The sequence below is a fragment of the Felis catus genome, chromosome C1 (genome assembly GCF_018350175.1).
Source record: "Felis catus isolate Fca126 chromosome C1, F.catus_Fca126_mat1.0, whole genome shotgun sequence".
NCBI classification, from domain to species: Eukaryota; Metazoa; Chordata; class Mammalia; order Carnivora; family Felidae; genus Felis; species Felis catus.
In genome coordinates this window covers 148,929,206-148,955,966 of record NC_058375.1, presented here as the reverse complement: position 1 = coordinate 148,955,966, position 26,761 = coordinate 148,929,206, and the positions used below count along the sequence as shown (strand labels likewise).

The 26,761-nt window shown below is 35.5% G+C and overlaps 1 protein-coding gene across 26 annotated transcripts in view; it reads left to right on the top strand.

The window, feature by feature from the left end:
• The window catches only part of BAZ2B (bromodomain adjacent to zinc finger domain 2B), a 500,560-nt gene that overhangs the window by 269,567 nt on the left and 204,232 nt on the right, over positions 1-26,761 (top strand). For all 26 annotated transcript variants that reach the window (XM_023259353.2, XM_023259354.2, XM_023259351.2 and 23 more), the window contains one exon: positions 25,174-25,317. In XM_023259353.2, coding sequence (XP_023115121.1) covers positions 25,176-25,317 — 142 coding nt within the window. In that variant the 5' untranslated portion in view covers positions 25,174-25,175. Of the gene's footprint in view, positions 1-25,173; positions 25,318-26,761 lie in introns of those variants that run through there.

Genomic DNA, 26,761 nt, shown 5'->3' with positions numbered 1-26,761 from the left:
TCTTCCAATCCAGGAGCACAGAATATTTTGCCATTTACTTGTGTCTTCAATTTTTTTTCATTAATGTCTTATGGTTTCCAGTATACTGTTTTTTCACCTTCTTGGTTAAATTTATTCCTAGGTATTTTTTCTTTTTGATGCAGTTGTAAATGGGATTGTTTTCTTAATTTCTCTTTCTAATAATAATTATTATTGGAAACATAACAGATGGGGCACCTGGCTGGCTTAGCTGGTTGAGCATCTGACTCTTGATTTTGGCTCGGGTTATGGTCCCAGGGTTGTAGGTTGAGCCCCACATTGGCTCCGTGCAGAGCCTGCTTGGGATCCTCTCTCTCTCTCTCTCTCTCTCTCTCTCTCTCTCTCTCTCTCAAAAACAAAGAAAAGAAAAGAAAAGAAAAGAAAAGAAAAGAAAAGAAAAGAAAAGAAAAGAAAAGAAAAGAAACAACAGATTTTTGTGTGTTAATTTTTATATGCTGCAAGTTTACTGATAATAGTTTTTGATGGAGTCTTTAGAGTTTTCTATATGTAAAATCATGTCATCTGCAAAGACAGTTTTACTTCTTCCTTCCAATTGTATGCCTTGTATTTCTTTTTTCTTGCCTAATTGATCTGGTTAGGATTTTCAATATTATGCTAAATAAAAGTGGGGCAATTAAGCATTCTTGTCTTAATCTTAGAGGAAAAAGCTTTTAGTTTTTATCATTGAGTATGATGTTAGCTGTGGGCTTGTTATATATGACCTTTATTATATTGAGGTACATTCCCTCTATACCTGCTTTGTTGAGAGTTTTTATCATAAATGAATGTTGAGTTTTGTCAAATGCTTTTCCTACATCTTTTGAGATGATCATATGATTATTTTCCTTCAGTTTTATTAGTGTGGTATATTGCATTTACTGATTTGTAGATGTTGAACCAACCTTGTATCTCTAGAGTAAATCCCATTTGATCATGGTGTATGATCCTTTTAACATATTGTTGAATTTGGCTTGTTAATATTTGGTTGAGGATTTTACATCTCTGAACATCAGGGATATTGGCCTGCATTTTTTTTTTCTTGTGGAATCAAAGTAATGGCCTCCTAAAATGAGTTTAGAAGAGTTTCCTCCTTTTGTACTTTGTGGAAGAGTTTGAGAAGGGTTGATATTAATTCTTCTTTGGATGTTTGGTAGAAATCACCAGTGAAGCTATCTGGTGCTGGACTTCTGTGTTAAAAAGTTTTTCAATACAGGTTAAATTTCCTTACTAGTAATTGGTCTTCTCAGGCTTTTTGTTTCATCATGATTCAGTTCTGGTAGCTTGTATGTTTCTAGGACTGTATCTGTTTCTTCCAGGCTGTCCAATTTATTGGCATATAATTGTTCATAGTAGTTTCTTATTATCCTCCATGTTTCTGTGGCATAATTGTAACATCTGTTTCATTTCTGATTTTATTTGATGCTCTCCCTTTTTATCTTGGTGAGTCTAGCTAAAAGTTTGTCAATCTTGTTGATTTTGTCAAAGAACCAGCTCTGTTCATTGATCTTTTCTATTTTTAGTCTCTTTTTCTGCTTTAATCTTCTACTTCTACTAACATTGGGCTTTGTTTATTCTTGTTTTTCTGGTTACTTCAGGTTTAAATTTAGGTTGTTTATTTGAGACTTCTTGTTTCTTGAGTGTAGGCATTTATTGCTATGAAATACCCTCTTAGAATTGCTTTTGCTGCATCGCATAAATTTTGATGTATTTTCCATTTTCATTTGTCTCAAGGGATTGTTTTTGTTTTCTCTTTCAGTTTTGACCCATTGGTTGTTCAGTAGCATGTTGTTTAGTCTCCATATACTTGTGAATTTTCCAGTTTTCTTCACATAATTCATTTCTAGTTTTATTTCATTGTGGTTAGAAAAGATGCTTGATATGATTTCAGTCCTTCTAAATGTATTAAGACTTGTTTTGTGGCCTAGAGTATGAATTCTGGAGGATGTTCCATGTGCGCTTAAAAACAACGTATATTCTGTTGCCTTTGGATGGAATGTTCTGTGTAAATCTATTAAGTCCGTCTGATCTAACATGTTGTTTAAGGCTGATGGTTTCCTTATTGATTTCTGTCTGGATGTTCTATCCATTGATATATTGGGTATTAAAGTCCTCTACAATTATTGTATTGCCATCTATTTATCCCTTTAGGTCTGTTAATATTTGCTTATTTACTGAGACGCTCCTATCTTGAGTGCATAATACAAATGTTATATCCTATTGTGGATTGAATTCTTTATTATTATGTAATGCCCTTCTTTGTCTCTTATTATAGTCCTTGCTTTAAAGTCAATTTTGATTGATAAAAGTCCATTTTGATTGATCTAAGTATAGCTGTTTTAGCTTTCTTTAGGTTTATATTTGCATGCAATGTCTTTTTCAATCCCTTCACTTTTAGTTTATGTATTTTCTTACATCTAAAGTGAGGGTCTTGTAGGCAGCAATACAAATTGGGTCTTGTTTTATTTATTCATTTAGTCATTATAATGAAATACAGTAACTTTAATGAATTATTTTCTTTGAATTGTAAAATATAAAATGTGACCACCTACTATCTTTCTTTTGGGGTAACATTACAATAAGATAGAATTAATACTTTTTAGCTGTATTATCTTCACCCTCTAAGCAAGTTACTCTTAGGTTAATAAAGAAACATTTTTATAAATATGAAAGATCTTTTTTCTTTGTTTATAATGTTGGGAATATTACGTTATTTTAGTACCAATTAAACTCAAATCTGTCCCAGTGTTTCCAGGAGTACCTATGATTTCTATGCTAGAATTTTAAAATAATTATTTTAATATTCCTTGTGATCATTTTGAAACAAATTTGATAGAGTGCTGGCTCTAATATCCAGGTAATACAATTTGATAGTTATAGCATTACTGTTTTTCTTGCCATATCTTTGTGGGTTTTATTTATTTATTTACTTACTTACTTACTTATTTTGAGAGAGAGACAGAGAGATCAAGGGGAGAGGGGCAGAGAGAGGAGGAGACTGAATCCCAAGCAGGCTCCAACCTGTCAGTTCAGAGCCTGATGTGGGGCTTGAACCCACAAACTGTGAGATTATGACTTGAGCATAATGATGAAGAGTCAGAGGCTTAACCTAAGAAGCCATCCAGGCACTCTTCTTTATTTTCTTTTTGAATAGGACCCATCAATTTAGGTACATAAATAATGAATTTTCATTTATTCGACAAATATTTAATAAGCAAATATTTTGGGCAAAGTACCCCACTAAGGCTCTGTAGGAACTGTAAGATACTAGAAACCTGATTTCTGCTACCATAATCTTTTTTTTTTAAGTTCATTTATTTTGAGAGAGAGAGAGAAACAGGAGTGGAGGAAAGGCAGAGACAAAGGGAGAGAGAGAATCCCAAGCAAGCTTCACACTTTCAGTGTGAGATTATAACTGCATAAAAGTAACTGTAGTACATAATGTACTACTGTAATGAATTTGTAGCCACCTCCTACTGCTATCACAGCGAGCTAAAGTTTTGCGAGTATCTGGTTAAAACGCTGAGTGATGCTAATCATCTGTGTGAGCAGTTTGTCTCTCTAGTGAATTGCATATCGCAGTAAAAAGTGATCGCTCTTGGTTCTTGCATACTTTTCATATTGTTTAATGCAATACCATAAATCTTAAATCACATCTTGGGACCCATATGAAGTGGATGATGGAAGTGCTCCCAAGAAGCAAGAGAAAAGCCATGACATTACAAGAAAAAGTTGAATTCTGTGCTGTGTACTGCAGCTATAGTTGACTGCAATTTCAAAATAAATGAATCCAGCATAAGGACCATTGTAAAAAAAGAAAAGGAAATTCCTGAAGTGGTTACTGCAGCTACACCCACAGGCATGAAAACTTTGCACTTTTTGTGAAATACCTTTTTAATTTGTACCAAAAATGTAGCTTTTATGTAGGTGCAGGATTGCTATAAGAAAGGCTTACTATATACCTATAAACTCCAATACGATTTGAGAAAAAGCAAAATCATTTTGTATGGCAAAGTAAAAGGAGGGTGAAGGATATAAAGGTGGAAATGTTCATGCCAGCAATGGATAGCGATAATTTTAGAAAGAGGTTTGACTTAAAACATGTCAAGATAACAGAAGTAGCTTCTGCCAACCAAGAAGCCTTAGACAGGTTCCCAGGTACCATTAAGAAAGTTATTGGGGCGCCTGGGTGGCGCAGTCGGTTAAGCGGCCGACTTCAGCCAGGTCATGATCTCGCGGTCTGGGAGTTGGAGCCCCGCGTCAGGCTCTGGGCTGATGGCTCAGAGCCTGGAGCCTGTTTCCAATTCTGTGTCTCCCTCTCTCTCTGCCCCTCCCCTGTTCATGCTCTGTCTCTCTCTGTCCCAAAAATAAATAAACATTGAAAAAAAAAAAAAAAAAGAAAGTTACTGAGGAGGAAAGATACCTGCCTGAACCAGGTTTTTTCTTTTTAAGTTTGTTTTTTGTTTGTTTTTTGTTTGTTTGTTTGTTTGTTTTGAGAGAGAGGGAGACCATGCAAGTGCATGGGGGGGGGGGGCAGAGAGAGAGGGAGAGAGGGAGTCCCAGGTAGGTTCTGCGCTGTCAGCACAGAGCCCAACTCAGGGCTCAGTCTCACCACAAACTGAGAGATCATGATCTGAGCTAAAGTCAAAAGTTGGTTGTGTAACCAACTGACCCACCCAGGCACCTCTGAACAAGTTTTTTAATGCAGATAAAAATGCCCTATTCTGGGGGGAAAATGTCACAAAGGACATTTATTAGTAAGGAAGGCAAGCAAGCACCAGGATCCAAGGTAGGAAGGGATAGGCTAACTCTACTATTTTGTACAAATGCAGTTAGGTTTTAAGATTGGGACTGCCTTTATTTGTAAAGCTGCTAACCTTTGGTTAAAGGAGAAAGGTAAATTCTAGCTGCCAGTCTTTTGGTTGTACAAGAAGGCCTGGACAACAAGAACCCTTTTGCTGGATTGGTTCCATTGATGCTTTTGTCCCTGAAGTCAGGAGGTGCCCTGCCTTTTTAAAGTTCTTTTGATATTGGACGATTCTCCCTGGCTACCCAGAGCCCCATGAGTTCAACACTGACGGGTGTTGAAGTGACCTACTTGCCCACAAACACAATGTCTCTAATTCAGTTTCTAAATCAGAGGGATCATAAGAACCTGTAGGGCTCATTACACATGGTGCTCTATGGAAAGGTTTGCCAATGCTATGGAAGAGAACCTTGATAGAGAAAAACACCATGAAAGACTGGAAGGATTATACCATTGAAGATGCCACCATTATAGAAAATGCCTTGAAAGCCATCAAGCCTGAAACAAATTCCTGCTGGAGAAAATGTGTTGTGCTTGACTTCACAGGAATTACAAGATAGCCAATCAAGGAAATCATGTAAAGATTGGTACAAGGGAGGTAAAGGGGTTTCAAGGTATGGATCTTGGAGAAATTCAAGAGCTAATAGACACCATACCAGACGTATTAATAGAAGATGACTTGGTAGAAATGAATGCTTCCAAACCGGTGCCACGTGATGAGGAAGAAGACATAGAAGAAGCAGTGCCAAAATGACATTAGATGATCTGACAGAAGTGTTCTAATTACTTAAGACCGTTTTTTTACTTCTTTTATAATATAGACTCTTCTGGGGAGCCTAGGTGGCTCAGTCGGTTGGACATCTAACTCTTAATTTTGGCTCAGGTCACGATCTTACCATCTGTGGGGTCCAAGCCCTGTGTCAGGCTCTAAGCTGACAGCATGGAGCCTGCTTGGGTTTCTCTCTGTCTCCCTCTCTCTGTCCCACCTGTGTTCTTTCTGTCTTTTTTTCCTCTCTCAAAATAAATAAGTAAACTAAAAAAATGGACCCTTCAGAGATTATGGGCACTGAAACTAAAACAAATGGTAGAAAGATTGGTATTGTACGGAAGTGTTTCTAGAGAAATTGAAAGCAAAAGGGTCAGAAATTACAATGTACAGTATTTCTATAAAGTTACACCAGGTGTGCTTGCCTCTCCTGCCTCCCCTTCCACCTCCTCCACCTCTTCTACGTTTATCACCCATGAGACAACAAGAGCAAGTCCTCCCCTTCCTCCTCCTTCTCAGCCTACTCAATGTGAAGATGGTGAGGACGAAGACCTCGTGGAAGTGGTGATTTATTTCCACTTAATGAATAGTAAATAATCATCATGCTGTACAGTTAATAAGCTTATCTGTTGTGTATGTCTTGATGTGAAAATCTAATAACTGTATAGCAAGAACTGAATGTTTTTGTGTTATTACCATCATTACCCCCTAAGTTTTCATCATGTAGAACATTATGTGAAAGATTTGTATGGAAGTGGATAGCCTATACTTAACATAGGCATAAGGTGAATGATATTTACTATATAATCAGTGTATGGGGCACTTGGGTGGCTCAGTCGGTTAAGCATTCGACTTCAGCTCAGGTCACGAACTCACTGTTCGTGAGTTTGAGCCCCGTGTTGGGCTCTGTGCTGACAGCTCAGACCCCGTAGCCTGCTTCAGATTCTGTGTCTCCCTCTTTCTCTGCCCCTCCCTGACTTGCGCTCTCTCTCAAATAAACATTAAAAATTTTTTTTTAAATATATAGAATCAGTGTATTCATTTTCTTACCATTTTGTAACCTTGCTTTCAAAGAATTACATTACTATATAATATGCCTGTCTCTTATAATTGGAGAAACTGTGTATCAGCCTATCTTCACAGGTGTTTTTTTAAATGTAACAGTGTTTCTAAAACTGTATTACAAATGGAATTGCAATACTATGGAACCATTAAATTTTGTAACAATTTACTCATTAGTGAATGGGCTTGGTTACTTGAAGCGATTGTATCCATTATACTAGGCTATCATAAAGCATTCATATTGCTACTTTTTCATTACCAATGCATGAATCATTATACTTATAAATAAACATGAATTTTTTTACATTGTCTTTACATTTTTGATATCTAGTGTTGATAAAACATGTAACATCTACATAGGGTTTTTTTTTTAATAATTTTTTTATAACATTTTCTTTTCTCTAGTTTACTTTATTGCAAGAAGACATATATAATACATATATAAAATGTGTGTTAAACCACTGTATGTTATCAATAAGGCTTCTGGTTAACAGTAGGCTATTAATAGTTAAAATTTTCATGAATCAAAAATTATGCAGATTTTTGACTGCACTGGGGTGGGGGGTCAGTGCTCCAACTCCTGCATCATTCAAGGGCCAACTAATATACTTGCTTTCTAGCACATAGGGACATATTCAAGTTTTAGAAAGCATTAAACATCAGAAATGCACATAATTGCTTACATTTGGAATGTTTGAAATCACCTTTTAAACCTGTCTATAAATATATTCTGTAAGCAATTTGGTTAGATTTATATATTTTAAGCTTGCTTATTGTTATCAATACCCAACTAAAGCAGAGGAAGACATGGTATTAATGTTGGTAGGACAAAGCTTATTTTTTGTGAGGGTGTTTTTAAAATTATTTTAAGGTTAATGTGGCCCTAAGACATATTACACAGATATAAATTGTATAAACTTAATAGTGGCCATGAATAGATTCCTACAAACTTGTGGGTTTTTATAGATCATTATAACAAGCTATGGAAAAGCTATTTTTTGAAAACTTTTCACGCATACTGAGGAAGGACAATATTATAGGTGCAGTTTTTTTCGTGATCTTATCTTCATTTATCATAAACCTCAGAAAGTGAAATCTGATCAAGCATACATATTAGAGCTCTAGAGGTTAGCATTGGGCTAGCCAAAGGACTGTTTAGTGTGAAAAATGTGAATTGCTTCATTTGTCTCTTACAGACTCTGTGACAAGGGTTGTCAATATTAACTTAAAATTCCTCAAGGTATAGGGGCACCTGAGTAGCTCAGTTGGCTGAGCATCTGACTCTTGATTTCAGCTCAGGTTATAATCTCAAGGTCCTAAAATTGAACCCCACATCAGGCTCCATGCTAAGCGTAGAGCCTGTTTGGGATTCTCTCTCTTTCTCCCTCTGCCCTTTTTCCCCACTTGTACTCTCTCAAAAAACAAAAATTCCTCAAGCTGTATTTTTGAACTTATCAGTCTTGCAGGAATTAATATGAAATAAGACTATAATCCTAACATTAGGCTTAGGTTAGATGAGCCACACCCATGCTAGTAAACTCCCAGGATGTTGGACAGATTCTATTGCTGTTTTGGACTTGTGTAGTATAAAATGTTGTATAAATTAGTTGACCATTCTCTAAGTCTTGTATTAAAAAGTATAACAAGATTACACATGATTAGTTTACATGTTTTATGTATATATTTTATGTATGAGTTGATCCAGGTTTTTTAAAATTTGTTTTTTACTGTTTATTTATTTTTGAGAGAGAGGCAGACAATGAGTGGGGTAAGGGCAGAAAGAGAGGGAGACACAGAATCTGAAGCAGGCTCCAGGCTCTGGGCTGTCAGCACAGAGCTCAATGTGGGGCTCAAACTCAAGAACCACTAGATCACGACCTGAGTCGAAGTCAGAAACTTAACTGACTGAGCCACCAAGGTGCCCCTATCCAGATTTTTTTCATTAAAGATTCATAATCATAATTCAGTATTCACATGAAGAATCAAAGCATGGGTTTTGCTATATTCTGTTGGACCTTAGCATTAATAAAATTTTGTTATAAATTTAGGAAAAAATAATTAGCAATATAGTAAAATAGTAATCAGAAGCAAAATATATCTTTCCAAGAAGTCAAAGCTTTTGACACAGACTAAAATGAAGGAATAGGAAAGAAACAATACAATTAGAAATTTCAGCTTTCAGGAAAACAGTGTTTTTCTGGTACTTTCCTAAGAGGGAATTCTTAAAACTTGAATTTGTTTGGCAAAAGTGGTATACTTAGTTGAAATATTGTCCATTTCTATCTAAATCCTGATTTTTCTTTGCATTTATCCAGTTTCGAGTTTGCTCAACCTCTTGAATCTAAAGTGTTATGTCTTTTATCAATAGTGGAAAGTTTTCAGGTATGATTTCTTCCAAGTAATTTTTCAACACCACATTTTCTTACCTCTCTTTCCATGACTCTGGCGACACAACTATTTAGACCTTTTGTTGCTATCCCACATGTCCCTGAGGTTTCATTATTTGTTTTTAATGGTTATTCTCTCTGTTGTTCAGATTGGATAATTTCTGTTGATCTGTCTTGAAGTTCATTAATTCTTTTATCAGCTGCATTCTAGTGCTGAGTCCATCCAGTGAGTTTTTAAATTTTGTTATTGCATTTCATAATTTTAAAATTTCCATTGGTTCTTTATATCTTCTACCTCATCATTTAGTCTGTTTTTCCATTTGTTTCAAGCATGTTCATTATAACTTGTTCAATGATCAGCAGCTCATTTATGCTATGTAATAGGCATCTAGAAATAAGAATTTGTCTATGGTTAAGTAAACTATTATAATAGTGAATACTATAGCTGACAGGAAATTGGTTTTATGACTTGATCTAGAATCTTGCATTTGGGTTAGTGAACAGTTAAGTAGTCTAAACCAATAACAGTAATATAGTGCTTTTCAGAATACATGTAGTTCTTTATGGAATAATTTTTTTTAGTATCCTTTGTAATTTTGGACTCTTGGTTAATGGTAACTGGAAATGTGGAGTTTGTGACTAATTTGTCTCTTGAACCATGGTAGGGCAAATGGTTGTAGGTCCTCTTCCTAAAGTACCCTCAAGGACAAATTTTGCATCTATAAAATTACTTATTATATTCTTGATCAAGAATTTTTTCTATACCAGACTTAAATTTTAAGATTATACTTGACCCTTGAACAATAGAGGAGTTAGGACCTCCCACCCCCCTATGCAGTTGAAAATCTGTGTATTAGTTTTTATTCCCCAGAAACTTAACTGCTTATAGCCTACTCTTGGCCAGAAGCCTTACCAATAACATGAATACTCATTTAACACATATTTTGTATGTATATTGTATACTCTATCCTTATAGTAAAGTAAGCTAGAGAAAGGAAAATGTTATCAAGAAAATAAGAAAGAGAAGATACATTTTTTTTTTCAACGTTTATTTATTTTTGGGACAGAGAGAGAGCATGAACGGGAGAGGGGCAGAGAGAGAGGGAGACACAGAATCGGAAACAGGCTCCAGGCTCCGAGCCATCAGCCCAGAGCCTGACGGGGGGCTCAAACTCACGGACCGCGAGATCGTGACCTGGCTGAAGTTGGACGCTTAACCGACTGCGCCACCCAGGCGCCCCGAGAAGATACATTTAAAGTACTGTTCTGTGGATCATCTGGGTGGCTCAGTTGGTTGGGTGTCCAACTTCAGCTCAGGTCATGATCTCAGGGTTCATGAATTCAAGCCCCGTATCAGGCTGTCTGCTGTCAGCTCACAGCCTGCTTCAGATTCTTTGTCCCTGCTTCTCACAGCCCCTCCCCCCCTCATCTTCCTCTCTTCTCTCTCATTAAAAAAAATAATAATACTGTACAGTATCCAAAAAATCACATATAAGGGAACCTGTGCAGTTCAAACCTGTGTTGTTCAAGGGTCAGCTGTATTTCTACCCCTTTAAAACAAATGACTGTGTTTAATTTTTACGTAATAACTTTTAATGTACAGATTGGAAGAGATTAAAAAGATTAAAAGAAGTAGAAGTCACTCAAAATTCCACCATTCCAAGATAACTATTAACATTTTGGTGTATGTCCTTTCATTCTTTTAAATTTTATTTATACTTATATATCTGTACTTTTTAAAAGTTTATTTATTTTTGAGAGAGAGAACATGTGAGCAGTGGAGGGGCATAAAGAGAGGGAGAGAGACAATCTTAAGCAGGCTCTGTGCTGTCAGCATGAAGCCCAACATAGGACTTAATCACACAAACTGTGAGATCATGACCTGAGCTGAAATCAAGAGTCATGAACTTCACCGACTAAGCCACCAAGTACCCCTGTACTTTTTTTAAACAAAATTAGATCATACTTTATGTTATATATATTGCTCTTTTCACTTAGCATTATACCATGAATGTTTTCTTGTGTTAAATAGTATTAGAAATTAAGATTTTTAATGATTGTGTGGTATATACTTTACTAAATATTTCAGTTTACTTATCTCTTCATTTTATTTTGTTGCAGTATAGAAATTCTTTCCAGATTTTGATAGGTCATCAACCCTCTTAATTTTTTTTATGCTATTACATTTTCTTTTTCTGGGTTTTATAGATATTTAGGAGGGAAAAGAAAAAGGCTGAATCAGAGACTTTTTTAGATTCTATTTTTTTTTTTTACTTTTTATTTCATTCTTTCCTTACTTTTAAGTGGTTTTTCTAATGTATTTTTTTAGCAATCTCTATGCCCAACATGGTGTTTGAACTCACAACCCCATAATCAAAACTTACAGGCTCTTCTGACTGAGCCAGCCAGGTGCCTTTACATGCTTTTTCTAAACCAGTACTTTTTTTTTTCAACGGTTTTTTTTTTTTTTTTTTTTTTTTTTTTGGGACAGAGAGAGACAGAGCATGAACGGGGGAGGGGCAGAGAGAGAGGGAGACACAGAATCGGAAACAGGCTCCAGGCTCCAAGCCATCAGCCCAGAGCCTGACGTGGGGCTCGAACTCATGGACCGCAAGATCGTGACCTGGCTGAAGTCGGACGCTTAACCAACTGCGCCACCCAGGCGCCCCTAAACCAGTAGTTTTTAAGACTACAATTTTCATTCTTTAGTCTTCTTATTTTGGACCTACCTAAAACTTTTTTTTTCATTTTTAAAATAAAATTTATTTTCTGTCACATTTATTTCTTAAAGTGTTAAAAAATATAGTGTCCACAACTTAACCTGTTCCTTATTAGTTCAGATCATAATGAAATGTCTTAAATACCAAGAGTGAGGTCAGACTTTTGTCTCTGACACTTAACACCTTTGTCAATGGCACGTTGCTTGATTTTTCTATGCCTGTGTTTCCTCATCTGAAAATTATTGTTAATGATGACAATAATACATTTGGAGAGTACTCCAAAGAGAAAATACTTATTAACATAGTGCCTAATGTAAATACTGGGCTCTCAAGAACTAATACGATGATGGTGGAGTTATAATAGGACTATAAGTGGTGATGATACTGTCAGTAATAGTAGAAATGTATTTAATACATTGTCTCAAGTTTTCCCACCCTGATGTTCAGTTTTAAGGTAACTTACTTGTTATGTAATCTGACCACTTCATTACTATTATTATATTTTTTTGTTCTGTTTCTTTTTAGTGGTTTTTTTCAATCTTTTATTTGTGGTACTTTTGGTTGTTTATACAACTTTGAACCTATTCCTTTTGAACGGTGTGTTTTACAATATATCTGTTATCAATTTTATTTTGCCTACAATAAAATTAAGTGATTTCACTAAAATTGTTTTACTGAAAATTTGGTGAATGTATTTTTAATTCCTTTCCAGATTACTAAATATATAAACAAAAATTTAAAAGGGTAATAACAGGGTCAGCATTTAAATATCTTCCTCATCCTATTTTTTTTCACTTCAAACTAGTTTTTCACTTAACTAAGTTTTATTAGAGTTTAATGATAAGAACGTCAAAGAAACAGTGGTGACTATGAAAAACGTCTCTATAATTTCTCCTCATGTTTTATATTTAGCTCATTCAGCCAAAAAATACTGAGCATATACTATGTATGAGGCTAAAGGGATAGACGGAGGAACTTCGTGGAGCCTGTCAATGATTTTATACTTTATCTTAAATATAACTGCAGTGTTATTGAATACTTTAAGCAAGGAAGTGCCACACTGTGAAGAATGGATTTTAGCAGGAATGATTAGGGTATTGGGACAAGTTTGTTTCTAGAGGAAAATTATTAGTGACATGGATCAGGGTGATACTGTGGAGATGGAAAAACGTAAATTGATTTCAGATTATGGTGGAAGTAAACTTGAGAAGACAAGGCGATGGACTCCATTCGGGTGTCAGGAGGATAGATACATACATGCTCATCCCCCTGTATGGTACATAAATTCCATGCTTTGCATACAGGGTTTCTCTCATGACTTGGCCTCCAACCTTAATGATACTGTTGTCCAAATTTTTCCATCGATTTCTTTGCATTACCCCAGTCAGATTGCTGTCAACTTTTACTATAAAATTCTTTTTATCTCCTGGTTGATTTCTGTATTCTTTTTATAGTCTTTCTTTCTGCAGGGCCACAGACTCCCCTAATTAGATTTTGCTTAGCTTACATGTGTTGTTTTGGCAGCGGGATCCCAGCACTCAAGTCATACTAATGATGGGCCAGACTAGTGTGAGTGAAGTTATGAAGGGCAGGTAAAAAAAAAAAAACATGGAAGCCATAAATATAGACAATTTCATTGTAAATAGTCTTGGTTGAAAGTGAGAGTATAGGGGTGCCTGGGTGGCTCAGTTGGTTGGGCAACTGACTTCAGCTCAGGTCATGATCTCACAGTTCGTGGGTTCGAGCCCCACGTCGGGCTCTGTGCTGATAGCTCAGAGCCTGGAGCCTACTTCAGATTCTGTGTCTCCCCCTCTCTCTGACCCTTCCCTGCTCAAACTCTGTGTCTGTCTCTCAATGATAAATAATTGTTAAAAGAATTTAAAAAAAAAGAAAGTAAGAGTATAAATATGAGATGGAAAAATAGGGATGAGTGGTCAAAGGAGAATTTTTGTTGTTTTTAAAGATGGAAGATAATGGAGAAGAATCTAGTAGAGGGGAGATATAGAAAAGAGAGGGAAAGATCAATTGAGCAAAGTTCTTGAAAACTGCAAAAAGGTGATGATAAGTTTAAGGGAATGAAGGAAGTCCACCTCCATTTTAACAGGAAGGAAGGAAAGGATTAGTCATTAAGTTTTAAAATTTCTAAGAGGAAGAAATTGTTTTATTACAGTGTTGTAAATCCATCACTTAGTTCCCCCTAACCTCCAATGGACAGGTTACTAAATATTAATGTCAGTTGAGCCAAGCATTCTATTCTACAATTACCTTATTTTGTTCTTATTCTTTTTGATTTCCTCTTTTAAGCAAATGAAGATAGAAAAGAGAGGACTGAGTATCCAGAGGGATATTGACAAGGAGATAGTAGGTAGATAATAAGCTATGTCACTTACAACTTCCCCAAATGGGTGAATGGAGTCAACCTGCCAGAATCAGGGTATTTGGGATGCTAAATTAGGTGGGTATTCTTCATAGGGGAATGAGATCTAATTTGAGGACAAATTGTGCAGTGGCTTGAAATTAGGATTTAAAGACCAAACAAGAATGACAGTGCCTCCTACCTCCGGCTGAGGACTCAGATTTTAAAGTCACAACAAATAGGATTGGACAGATGGCCACGTTGTGAAGAAGTGATATGAGACATATCCTTTAGACCAGTGATTTGCAAACATTTTTTAAGGCAATAGGATCCTTTTTTTCAAACAAAATCTCATGTGGAATCTCAATATACAAAATAAATGAGAGGACTTTTGACAGAAGCCAGTAGCATATGGGCGAGAGACATAACCTCTCCTTCCTCTTTGTGCCATATTCCAAGACGCTTAAAAGATACCTAAGATTCTGCAGAACATTTTTAAATTCAAGTTATTTAAATCAAAAGAATACAGAAACAGTTCACCTTTTTCTCTCACTGCCCCCCCCCCCCCACAGTCTCTGGTAATCACCAATCTGTTCTCTGTATCTATGAGCTTGATTTTCTTTTATTTTTAGTTCTAAACTTTTATTTTAGATTTATACACATGAGAAAGATCTTACAGCATTTGTTTTTCTCTTTGGGACTTACTTCATGTAGCATAATGCCCTCGAAGTGCATTCATATGATCACAAATAGCAAAATTTCATTCTATTCTATGGCTGAATAATATTCGATTATATGCATATACCACAGTTTCTTTATCCATACATCAATTGGAGGTTGTTTCCCCATCTTGGCTATTGCAAATAATGTTGCTATGAACATGGAGTTGCATATTATCTTTTTGAGTTAGTGTTTTTGTTTTCTTTTGATAAATACCCAGAAATATAATTACTGGATCATATGGGCATTATATTTTTAATTTTTTGAGGAACCTCCACACTGTTTTCCATAGTAACTGCACCAATTTATACTCCCACCAACTGTGCACAAGGGTTCCTTTTTCTCCATACCCTTGCCAATACTTGTTATTTCTTATCTTTCTGATAATAGCCATTTTTACATGTGTGAGGTGTTATCTCATTGTGGTTTTAATTTGCATCACCCTGATGATAAATGATACTGAACATCTTTTCAGGTACTACCAGAGCCAGGTAATCAAGGGGTGTTCCCTGGGTGACAGCTAGAAAAACCAGGCACCAGACATAAAAACCAGGATACCAGATGCGTGTAAAGTCCCTCTGTAAGAGACACTAGCACTCTGGAGTGTGACACATGGTGAACTCCAAGATAGCACCCACCCTCCAAGGTATCTGGAAGATATTACAGCCCCTCAATGTATGTTTAATTAGCTGCTTGCCGCTCAAGTCAAATTCATGATGATTAGCTAATAGACCCCCTCACAGAAAGATCAGTCTGTGTGTCTGTTGCCTCTTGCTGTGACCTGGAGATGGTAGCTGGTTAAGAACCTTTCTCTGCTTGTAACAATCCTGTGGACCCATGAATGTAAGCCCCACTAGCCAGCAGAGCTGAGTGATATACAGGTGCCCCTTGAAAGCAGTCATAAAAATTGGTGTTCTAGAGAGGGATATGATGATTACAGTCTGTAGGACCAGGAAGACAGTCTCCCCTGGCCTCCATAGCTAGGCAATCAAGAGGTGTTCCCTAGGCAGTGGCCCTCAAAATTGGGGCACTAATTGTATGTAAAAGCTTCCTTCTGAAAGGCACTGATGGTCTGGAGCACAGCAAAAAGGAAAGCGTGAAGATGACATCTTCTAGTCTCCATCCCAGGGGAGCGTTCCAGCAGGCTCCTGGATGTGTGTGTGAAATTAGATGCTGCTCCCTCTTGCCGATGCTTTAACTTAAGTAGGTGAGCCTTCTTCACATTAGGTCTGGGCACAATTGGCTGCCTCTGAGTTGGGTCCTGCGGTGGGTGAATCTGAGCATGAGTCCCTTAAAAGCAGTTTCTCGGATCACTATGGTCTTGTAGGTCTTGGGGTGCAAACCTTGTTGTTTTTCAGAGTTCATTGTTTTGGGGGCTCATCTCTCAAGTGTGTGTCATAAAAGTTGGGGTGCCCAATGTGGGGCCTGAGCCCTTTGCTCCTCACGGAGAACTTCTTAGATTTTGAGTTCCTTCCTGGTGATGAGTCTCTATGCCAGGGAGTGGGATTTTATAGCAAGACTGTCCCAGCCTCTTAACTGCTTTGATGTGGTTTTCTTGTTTGCCTGATATCATTACTCAGCCAGACTTGAGGTGTTTTTTTGAAAGTAAATTGTTTCATAGGTAGCTGTAGACTTAGTGTGTCTGTGGGAGAAGGTGGATTAAGGATCCTTATGCACCACTATCTCGAACTGGAACTCACTGTAGAACATATTGGAAGGTAATTTTGAGTAATACCAAATCTTTAGAAATCTTTTTTTTCTATTAAATTAATTGTCATTAATACTAGCACATAGTAAAAAATATTCAGGTGGTAGAAAAGATATATGGTGAAAAATAATTCACCTATCCTAGATGCCAATTCCTTAGTCCTTTTACCTAGGTGTAAATAGTTACTAGTTTCTTACATATGTTTTGGAAGTATTTTGAGCATACAGATATAAGAATATACTCTTTTTTCTTCATCACACATGAGATCATTCTATTTCTATTCCTCCCAGTTAACTGTTTTCATTTAATTAGATTATCTAGTATAGGTCTACCTCATTCTTTTATAATAGCTGTATAATATTCTATTAAAATGATGTAGCATAATTTAACAATTACTAATTGATGGAATATTTTGCTCTTAAAAGTCATTTACAATTAATATGTGTGAATATATTTCTTGGATAAACTGAAGATTTTGAACAGGAGAGTGATAATATAGAAAGACAAACCTAATGTTAGGATTACCAGAACAAAAGCATGATATTCACAAACTGTGAACCTCATTTTATTCTTTAAGAAGTATGTTTTTCCCGCTAGGTTAGCTCTGCTTTTTCCCCACTAAAAGGGAGTTTTTATTCTACTTCATCAGACATGTAGTACTTGGCGGCTTTCTTTCTTTGTATGTGGATACACTTCTGTTTGTTACCCTGCTTTATTTTTCTCAATCTCTTATTCGTCATCCCCAGTTACTCTCCAGAAATATCTTAGAAATTTGAGTTAATGCAGTTGTATTTCCTAGGTAAGCAAAGCTTTAGGTCTTTTGCTTGTACTTTGGGACGCCTTGCATTTGTAGATGAAAGGAACAATTAACTAGATCTTGCCTCTCCTTTTATCCTTCCAACTTTTGTATCCTTGTTAGAAATTTGTTTTAAAATTTTTTAACGTTTATTTATTTTTGAGGGAGATTGAGATACAGCGGGAGTAGGAAGGGGCAGAGAGAGAGGGAGACACAGAATCTGAAACAGGATTGAGGCTCTGAGTTGTCAGCACAGAGCCTGACATGGGGCTTGAACTTGTCTGAGCCGAAGTCGATGCTTAACCGGCTGAGCCACCCAGGCACCCCAGAAATTTCTAATTCTGGTCAATTTTCAAATTCATATACTCTATGTATAGTTTAGCTGATCTATACATGTTAAATTTTATTCAAATCTTCTACAATATTCTTTTATATCTTAGGATAACCTCTTCCTCACAGACGACTCCTTGCAAAGGAACACTTAATCCTTTGGATGGAAAAGGATACTCTGATTAGATATTTACTGAATAGTATGAAAATCAGTGCTTTACTCTTGAATAATTTTCTTATCAAATCTCTTGAGGTACAAATAAGATGAACAAATCTTTAAAAATTTATAATTTACATTTTAGAAATTTATAATTTAGCATGACACATGTTTGGAGATGGAACCAAGGCCAGTGAAAGGGAGGATAAGGAAAAAGTGGAATTAAATTGTTAAATATTTTAACACAATGTGAACGTTTTGATTTGTTTGTTGTTGTTTTTTTTACCATCAATTTGATAAAACTGTGATAGGGACTTGAGGGCTAGTTTATTAAAACCTATCATTTTTCAGGGAAGGAAACTAGTCTTTAGGGTGTCTGGGACTTGCCCTGATCACAGGTTATGACACAGAGCACCTGATTGCCAGCCCCCTTTTGTTTGAGGATATAACTGTTTGACTGTTTACAGTGGTAGTTAAAATGTGTGTAGCAGCAAAAGAAATTGATTCATTTTATGTATTCACTTTTTAAATCACAATATACATACTTAATGACTCAAAAGAACTATTTTTTTAAATGTAGGCAAATAAAAGTTTTGTAAATAGAATGATTTTCCTTCAAACCATATTATGTTTGGAGAATGTTTGAGGTTTAATAAGGTGTTTCTGTCTCATCTCCTCTTTCACAAAATCTCTTACCAGAAAAATGTTTGTGTATTCTTGACTTTGTTTTTGTTTTGCTACTTAATATCTTGAAATATTATTTGTCTACGTGTTCAGTTACCTGGAAGTTATGTAAAGAAATAGTTATAGGGGCTTCCGGATGGCTCAGTCATTTGAGCGTCTGACTCTTGATTTTGGCTCAGGTCATGATCTCGCAGTCCTGAGATCGAGGCCCCTGTCAGGCTCTGCACTGGGCTTGGAGCCTGCTTAGGATTCTGTCTCCCTCTGCCTCTCTCCCACTTGTGCGTGTGCTCTCTCTCTTTCAAAAAAATAAGTAAATAAAAGAGTTATATGAAATCCTTTTTCAAAACTTTTAGAAAATGATGGACGTGTAAATCTACAGTTAGTGGTTCTACTAAACCTAAAGAAGCAGCATAGTGACTTCCTCCTAATACTATTCTTGATGATTGTGTTTCGCTCGAGTTTATAATGCATTGAGAAGTAAACTTTCGCCAAATCTACTTACGTGTTTTGAGTTCTCACAGAGAACTTTTGGTGTTTTTGGCAACAGTAAAGGCAGAACACCTCTCAGGAGAAAACCTACATCTGTTTTTATGTTTACTATCTGAATATTCAGTCTATTCTATCCCTATGCTTTCAGTACTAAAGAATCGCGTAGCTGGAACAAGAGGCAGCTGATCACGTTTGCATTTCTTAGCCAACATGTCTTGCCCTTCCCTATTAGCACCTGTTCAGGTTTATGCCTAGCAGCTGTCAGTGTTCATAAACTCAGATTACACAAAAGGGAAGTTTGATATGCCTGAATTTGAACAGTATTATCAGTAACAAGCGATCACTGGATCTTTCTGAAGTATAGAAAATCGTCATTCAGGGAGGAAGTTGTTTGTAGTAATTCTGATTTTTGTCTATTCTCAGAATTGTTACTGGTAAATGTCACATTTTGTTTTAAGTTTATTTATTTTGAGAGAGAAAGGGAAGTGGGGAGGGGCAGAGAGAGGGGAAGAGAATCCCAAGCAGGCTCTGCACTATCACCATGGAGTCTGACTCGGGGCTTGATCTCACAACCATGAGATTGTGACTTGAGCGGAAATCAAGAGTCAGATATTTAACTGTCTGAGTCACCACCCTGGCACCCTAGTAAATATCATCTTAATAAAATATAGTAAATTCATGTTATCTAGGATGAGCAAATATTCTGATATCTGTTAATTACATATCCTACATTAGGATTTGTTTTAAACAATTAGGACAAAATGTAAAATACAGACCAGAGCTTGGCACAAAACCTAGTTGGATATAATGTTTAAATCAGCTTGAATCATCTTATAACAATTACGTATAATTACTACCTTACAGAAAGTTTTAGTTAATTGAATTCCAGGTTATACAATTTTTGATACTTTAGATCAGGATTTCTCAGCCTTAGCACTGCTAACGTTTTGGGCCAGCTAATTCTCTGTGGAGGGGATGTCCTTTGCATTGTAGGAGTTGAGCAACATACCTAGACTCTATCTCTGCACTGTCAGTCGCATGCTCTCAGATGTGGCCATCAAAAGTGTCTCCAGACTTTGCCAAATGTTTCCTAGTGGCCAAAGAGGGCATTATAAAGTCACTCCTGGTTGAGAGCTAGTGCTTTAGACTATGGGAAAGATATGTAATGAATCAAATCTTTTATAATCTCTTCATCACCTTCTGCACGTTTTTCTTCCATTGTTCACATCAACAAATTTATTTTTTACTGTAGTATTTTATGTTAATTTTCAGTTGTAGTAATCTTTACCTTACCTTGGTTATTAACTTTGCAAATAAAGAATTCTGAAGTTATACATTAAAAAGTATATTCATAAATGGCCTTAAGCTAGAAGATGCACCTACTAATTGATATTCTTCCATAGCTGAGTGTGTGCGATGGCAGAGTCATATTATGATATAGCCCCTTCATTTTGATCTTATGGTATTTGGGCTGTTTTTGGTCACAGAGAAGTTTGTTGGTAGTGGTTTGAACCTGAGATGAAGGTGGTATCCTTAACACATAGAGTCAGAATGAGAGGCTGTTATAGGATTGCCAGTATCAGATCTGGATGCTCTGGCCCTAACAGAAATCTGAAAATATGTGCTTCTGGGACACCTTAACCATTTTTATTTTAATGAATATATTTTTCTTTTATTTAAATTATTATTATTTTTTTATTTAGAGAGAGAGCATGGGGAGGGGAGCAGAGGTTGAGAGAGAGAGAGAATCTTAAACAGGCTCCATGCTAAGCATGGAGCCCGAGGCAGGGCTCAATCCCAGGACCCTGGGATCATGACCCAAGCTGAAATCAAGAGTCGGACACTCAACCCACTGAGCCCCCAGGAGCCTCTGAATATGTTTTTCTTAAATGATTTGAAGAGATGGGTTTCTGCCATTTTTGTGTAATATGCTTAAATAATGAATAACAATTTAGTGTAATCATAATTATATTTTTTCAACTGAAAATGTATTAATTTTCACATATATTTGTGTTCCACTTTATTTTGAAAGTTTTAAGCAAAACATTTCACCATTCATACTTATACAGTTGCAAGACATTTATTTTAAATTCTTTTTTTTTTTTAATATATGAAACTTATTGTCAAATTGGTTTCCATACAACACCCAGTGCTCATCCCAAAAGGTAAATTCTTTTTTTTTTTAATTCTTAACACAAAATTTATCTGGCTAAAAAATGTAATAACATGCTAAACATACATATAACCTTAAAATAGATATGACTCTGAAATATTTACTTGAAATGAATAATCTAAGATACCTTAAGGTTTCTTTTACTGCCACATACACATGGGTAATTATATACACAGATATGCACTTATTAAAAACAATAGCTAATAATTATTAAATGGTAGGTATTCAGCACTTTACATGCATTATCTCAGTTAATCCTAATTATATCATCATCATATTACTCATGAGGGAATTGAAAGTTCACTGAAGTTATATAATTGGTACAAGGTCACAGCTGATAAGCTCCAGATACTGTTTTTGAACTCAAATAGTGTCTGTTATCAAATGTCTTGTTGACATAATGCTGTAATCCCAATGTAATCTCTGTCTTCATTTCTTCAGTGTTTAGATTTGTATTCCTCAGCCCCAACCCATATGTATTTTTTTGAGTGCCTACTATGTGCCAGACTGTTTTTTGTTTTTCTTTACTTTTCATTTAGAAATAATCTTAGACTTAAAAACAGTTAAAAAACAAATACAGAGCATTCATATATATTTTTTTACCCACATGTATATATTTTACCCACATATATATTTTCCCCCTAATTTTCATAATTTATATAACCATAGTACAGTTATCAAAATTATAAAAATCAGAAAATTAACACTGGTACAACACTATTAACTGAACTATAGACTTTGTAAGGATTTCACTAGCTTTTCCATTAATGTTCTTTTTCTGTTCCAAATTTCAGCCTAGGATCCAACATCACATTTAATTATATCTGCTTTAAGTCTTTAACCTTTGGCTGTTCTTTAGTCTTTCCTTTACTTTCATGAGCTGGACACTTGGTGAACACTAGTCAGTTTTGGTTTGTCTGATGTTTTCTCATGATTCGACTGAGGTTATGTGTTGTCAGGAAGAATGCCACAGAGGTGGCATGTGCCTCTAAGGGCATCAGAGGGCACATGATATTTTATTTCAAGTTGTATAGTTTCTCCACTGTGAAGTTAATTTTTTGCCATCTGTAATTAGTAAAAACTTTGGAGCAGATACTTGGAGACTATGCCAATATCTTGTTTCTCCTCAGACTTTCTCCTGGTTTCTCTGCTCTATCCTGCTTTTTCCAGACTTTCTACTGCTTTTAGTATCCCTCCGTACACATGTATTTTAAGTCTTCTTCTCTGAGTAGTTCTAAAGACCTGTAACTACCAGCTATAGTTCCACTCTTTCTTATTGCCAGGTTTAAATTTTATTTTTAAACTATGTTATAATAAAGAACCTACTAGTATTTTATTACTACAGAATAGATTCTCAAAAATAGATTGTAAGATCCAAGTGTATGTATATTTTTAATTTTAATAAATATTTCCAGGAAAAATGATCTCCAATAAGCAATATGTAGAGACTGCTTGTTTGACTTTCTGGATTTTATTTGCTTTAGTCCCAAATCAAGTTACAGCAACAGAAAGAAATACACCTAGAGCTTATAATTTATTATCCTAAAAAATTAACAACTATTATTTATTGAATTCTTTTATGCCAGATACTCAGCTAAAGTGCTTATCTATGTTATATCACCAAATTATATAGTACAAAAGCAAATTAAAAAAAAAAAACAACTTTCCATTTTTTTAAATGCATTTAGGCACAGTGAAGTTACCAGCTATAATTTTTTTTAAATAGCCTTTTTCTATAAACTCTAGGTAAAGGATTCATATTTTTTGCATTTAGTAAAATGAGACTTGTTGGTGAAAATAATTTGTAGTGAAAGATGTCAGTAGGGGCCTCGGCTCAGACCAGCCTCATGTTTCAAAGTTTGTTGGTGACTGCTTGATGACCCAAAACCTGCCCTGTAAGCATTAGTTTCATGTAACCATTGGTACCAGCTACGCCTTTCCATGATGAATGCTGAAAAAAAGAAAGAGAAGTTATTTAAGAATATGAACATACTCATTATGGCATTATCATCTATAAGGTGATTAACAGCAATACCAGAATATGAACAGAAGGTTTTGAATTGTGTATGATTGGAAAACTTATTGAATTGGTTACTAATGATGCTATGTGTCAACCAGAGATGATAATCTTTACTATATGTATCCATCTTAAGAGGAAAATCATCTAGATACCATATGGATTAAATCAACATTTAAATTTTTTTTTTCAACGTTTATTTATTTTTGGGACAGAGAGAGACAGAGCATGAATGGGGGAGGGGCACAGAGAGAGGGAGACACAGAATCGGAAACAGGCTCCAGGCTCTGAGCCATCAGCCCTGAGCCTGACGCGGGGCTCGAACTCACGGACCGCGAGATCGTGACCTGGCTGAAGTCGGACGCCCAACCGACTGCGCCACTCAGGCGCCCCTAAATCAACATTTAAACATTAACTCTGCGTTATTTTAATTGGACAGTATTTTTAAAACAAACGCTTTTTATTTGAATTGCCTGTAGAATTCCATACAGAAATCTTTTTTATGGTTAGATTATTTCCATAGTGAAAGTTTGTGGTGGATTGTAAATTCAGTTTTAAGTGAGCAGTGCCTTTATTTTGTTTCTTCCTGTAAATTGTGTACTTATTAAAGCAGTTGGGAAAGTCATGATTTTCTTGCTTCCTTGTAGGATCACTGTATGCAGAGAGTATTAAAATAACCATTTTAATATTCTATATTTTTAAAAAAATATTGGGATACAATTGACATACAACATTTTATATTCGTTTCACATATACAACATAATGATTTGATAGTTTGTATGTATTGCAAATATTTGTATGTATTGCATAATATTTGTATGTATTACAAAAGTATCATCATGATAAGCATACTTAACATTCATCACCACACAGTTACAAATTTCTTTTGTGATGAGAACTTTTAAGATCTACTTTCTTAGCAACTTTCAAACAAAACAGTGTTACTAACAACAGTCACCATGCTGTACATTATATCCTATGACTTATTTTAACTCCACCCATTTCTACTCTAAATTTTTAATATCAGCATTAACTGTTACAGTAAGACCAATGTAAGATTACACCTGAAATAGCTAAGCAAATAAATATAAATACATATAAGTGGCTCAGTTATTATAAATGGGTCATATTAAGGCCATTTTAATTGTAGTTCATACTTGACATGATTAAAAACTGTAAAATGGATTTATCTTTTTGGTGAGGGAGGAGTGCTTGCTCTGTTGGGGATTACCAAGTCAGATTCTTGGATGTTTAAGACTTTCAAGACTTGGGTTTGGAAGACAGGGTTACAACGCATTCAAATGTGGTGTTATTTTGGGGGCACTTGGGTGGCTCGGTTGGTTGAGCATCCGGCTCTTGGTTCCATCTCAGGTCATGATCCCAGGGTTTCTGGATCAAGTCCCACATCAGGCTCCATGCTGAGTATGGAGCCTGCTTGGGATTCATTCTCTCTCTCTCTCTCTCTCTCTCTCTCTCTCTCTCTCTGCCCTTCTCATCCACTAGTGCATGCTCTTCCTCTCCCTCTAAAATAAAATTTAAAAAACACACACAAAAAGTAAATCTGGTGTTATTTTCTTGATTCGTTAAGATAATATGGGTGTTATATTGTAAGTGAATAGACGATGAAGTGATTTAGGAAGAATAAGAAGTTAATATGTTAATTTTTCTAAGATTGTGGCAACACATTTGTATGAAGATATATGCAAACCACTGTTAATGTTTTTTTGCTATAAGGAAATTCTGCAAGTCTATTAAAAGAGGATTTGGTATACTAAACATTAAACTTATTTCATAAATTGGTATTTTAAATTATACTTATTTTGTTTTTATTTATTCCATATTTTATCTTTCTGAAGAACATGTATTTTGAAACACTTTCATATTTTAAAAAATATGCCTAGATGTTTGAATTATTTAAATATGTTTAGTTCTTTGAATAATGCCACCATCAGATACTGAGAATTGATGTTTTTCTCCCTCTCATAGACATGGAGTCTGGAGAACGGTTACCATCCTCAACAGCCTCCTCTACTACACCTTCATCTTCAGTACCTTCTGTGGCTTCATCAGTTTCAAAAGGCGGCCTTTCCACGGGAGCTGCTTCCCTGAGCTCTACAATCAACCCATGTGGTGAATACCCTTTATTGACTCAGTTTTAGAATACCTTCCATTTATTAATTTGCATTCATAGTGTTTTACTGAACTCTGAGTAAAATGTTTTCATCATCTCTCTTGACCTGTTGAACAATAACTAGGTTTCTGCTTTTCCTGGATTTTGCCAGCACACTGAGGTGTCACGCTGGATCTTTCATGCTTTACTTGCTTATGAGAAGCTCTCTTCATCTTGTCTTAATTTGACCATTTCAATTAATAAATGAGTACATGCAAAATATTTTTAAGCAATAAACCCATGAAGAAGTGAAAGAAATACAAAGGAGTCCTTGGTGGTAAGATTAGATACCAATGCCATGGACCTTTTGTTCTAAATTTGCTTCTGCTATTTGAAATATCTTTCACCAAACTCCCAACTACCCCAGTTCATGATGTGTACTAAAGGAGATCATCTACTCGATGGAAAATATTCTAAAAATTAACAGCATGACAAGTTTCTCTTAAACATGAACAAAGTTCAGACTGCTAAAAAGACAATAGTAAAAATTCGATTTCAGAAGTGAAAATATCATAAATTTCGATTAACTTTATAGAAGGTGTTTTTAATTACTGCCCAAAATCATTGTTTGCCCAATCGCAGATTTGGTAGAATACCTCCTTTTTTTTTTTTTTTTTTTTAAAAAAAAAAAAAAAAAAAGGAAAATGCTAAAGGGTTAACTCATTCCTTTATCACTAGGAAGGTTTTAAAGTTAAATATTTTTTTATCATATAGATTATTTCATATGTTTATAAGCCAAAGAACTAAATGATATCTTTTTCAAAATTAGATTTATAATTTTGGATAAATATGGAATGTTTGCTAACAAAATACCTTAGTAAATTGTCAAATATATATTTATTCAATTATTTTGATTTCTTTTAATCAATGGAATAAGAAGGATGTCATTTTGTCATTGATTTATCAGAACAATTTTCTAGAATTTTCGTAGGGATTACAAAATAAGTAAGATAAAATAGCCTTTTATTTAAAACTAATAAATGAGGGGCGCCTGGGTGGCTCAGTTGGTTGAGCAACTGACTTAGGCTTGGGTCATGATCTCGCAGTTTGTGAGTTCGAGGCCCGCGTCGGGGTCTGTGCTAACAGCTCGGAGCCTGGAGCCTACTTCGGATTGTGTGTTTCCCCCTCTCTCTACCCTTCCCCTGCTCATGCTCTGTGTCTCTCTATCTCTCAATAATAAATAAATGTTAATTTTTTTAAAATAAAAAAAAATAAAAATAATAAATGAAATCCCTATCCTGCATCCTGTACAGTCTTGGTTGAGTCAGTTCACAACTTCATGCACACTTCCCTTATATATAAAATGATGAATGCCTTTGACAATATGCTGTGTTCAAAAATAGTGATGCTGTGATTGGCATTTTATCTTAGTTTGTCTAAATGATTGTACACAATTGTACTTTT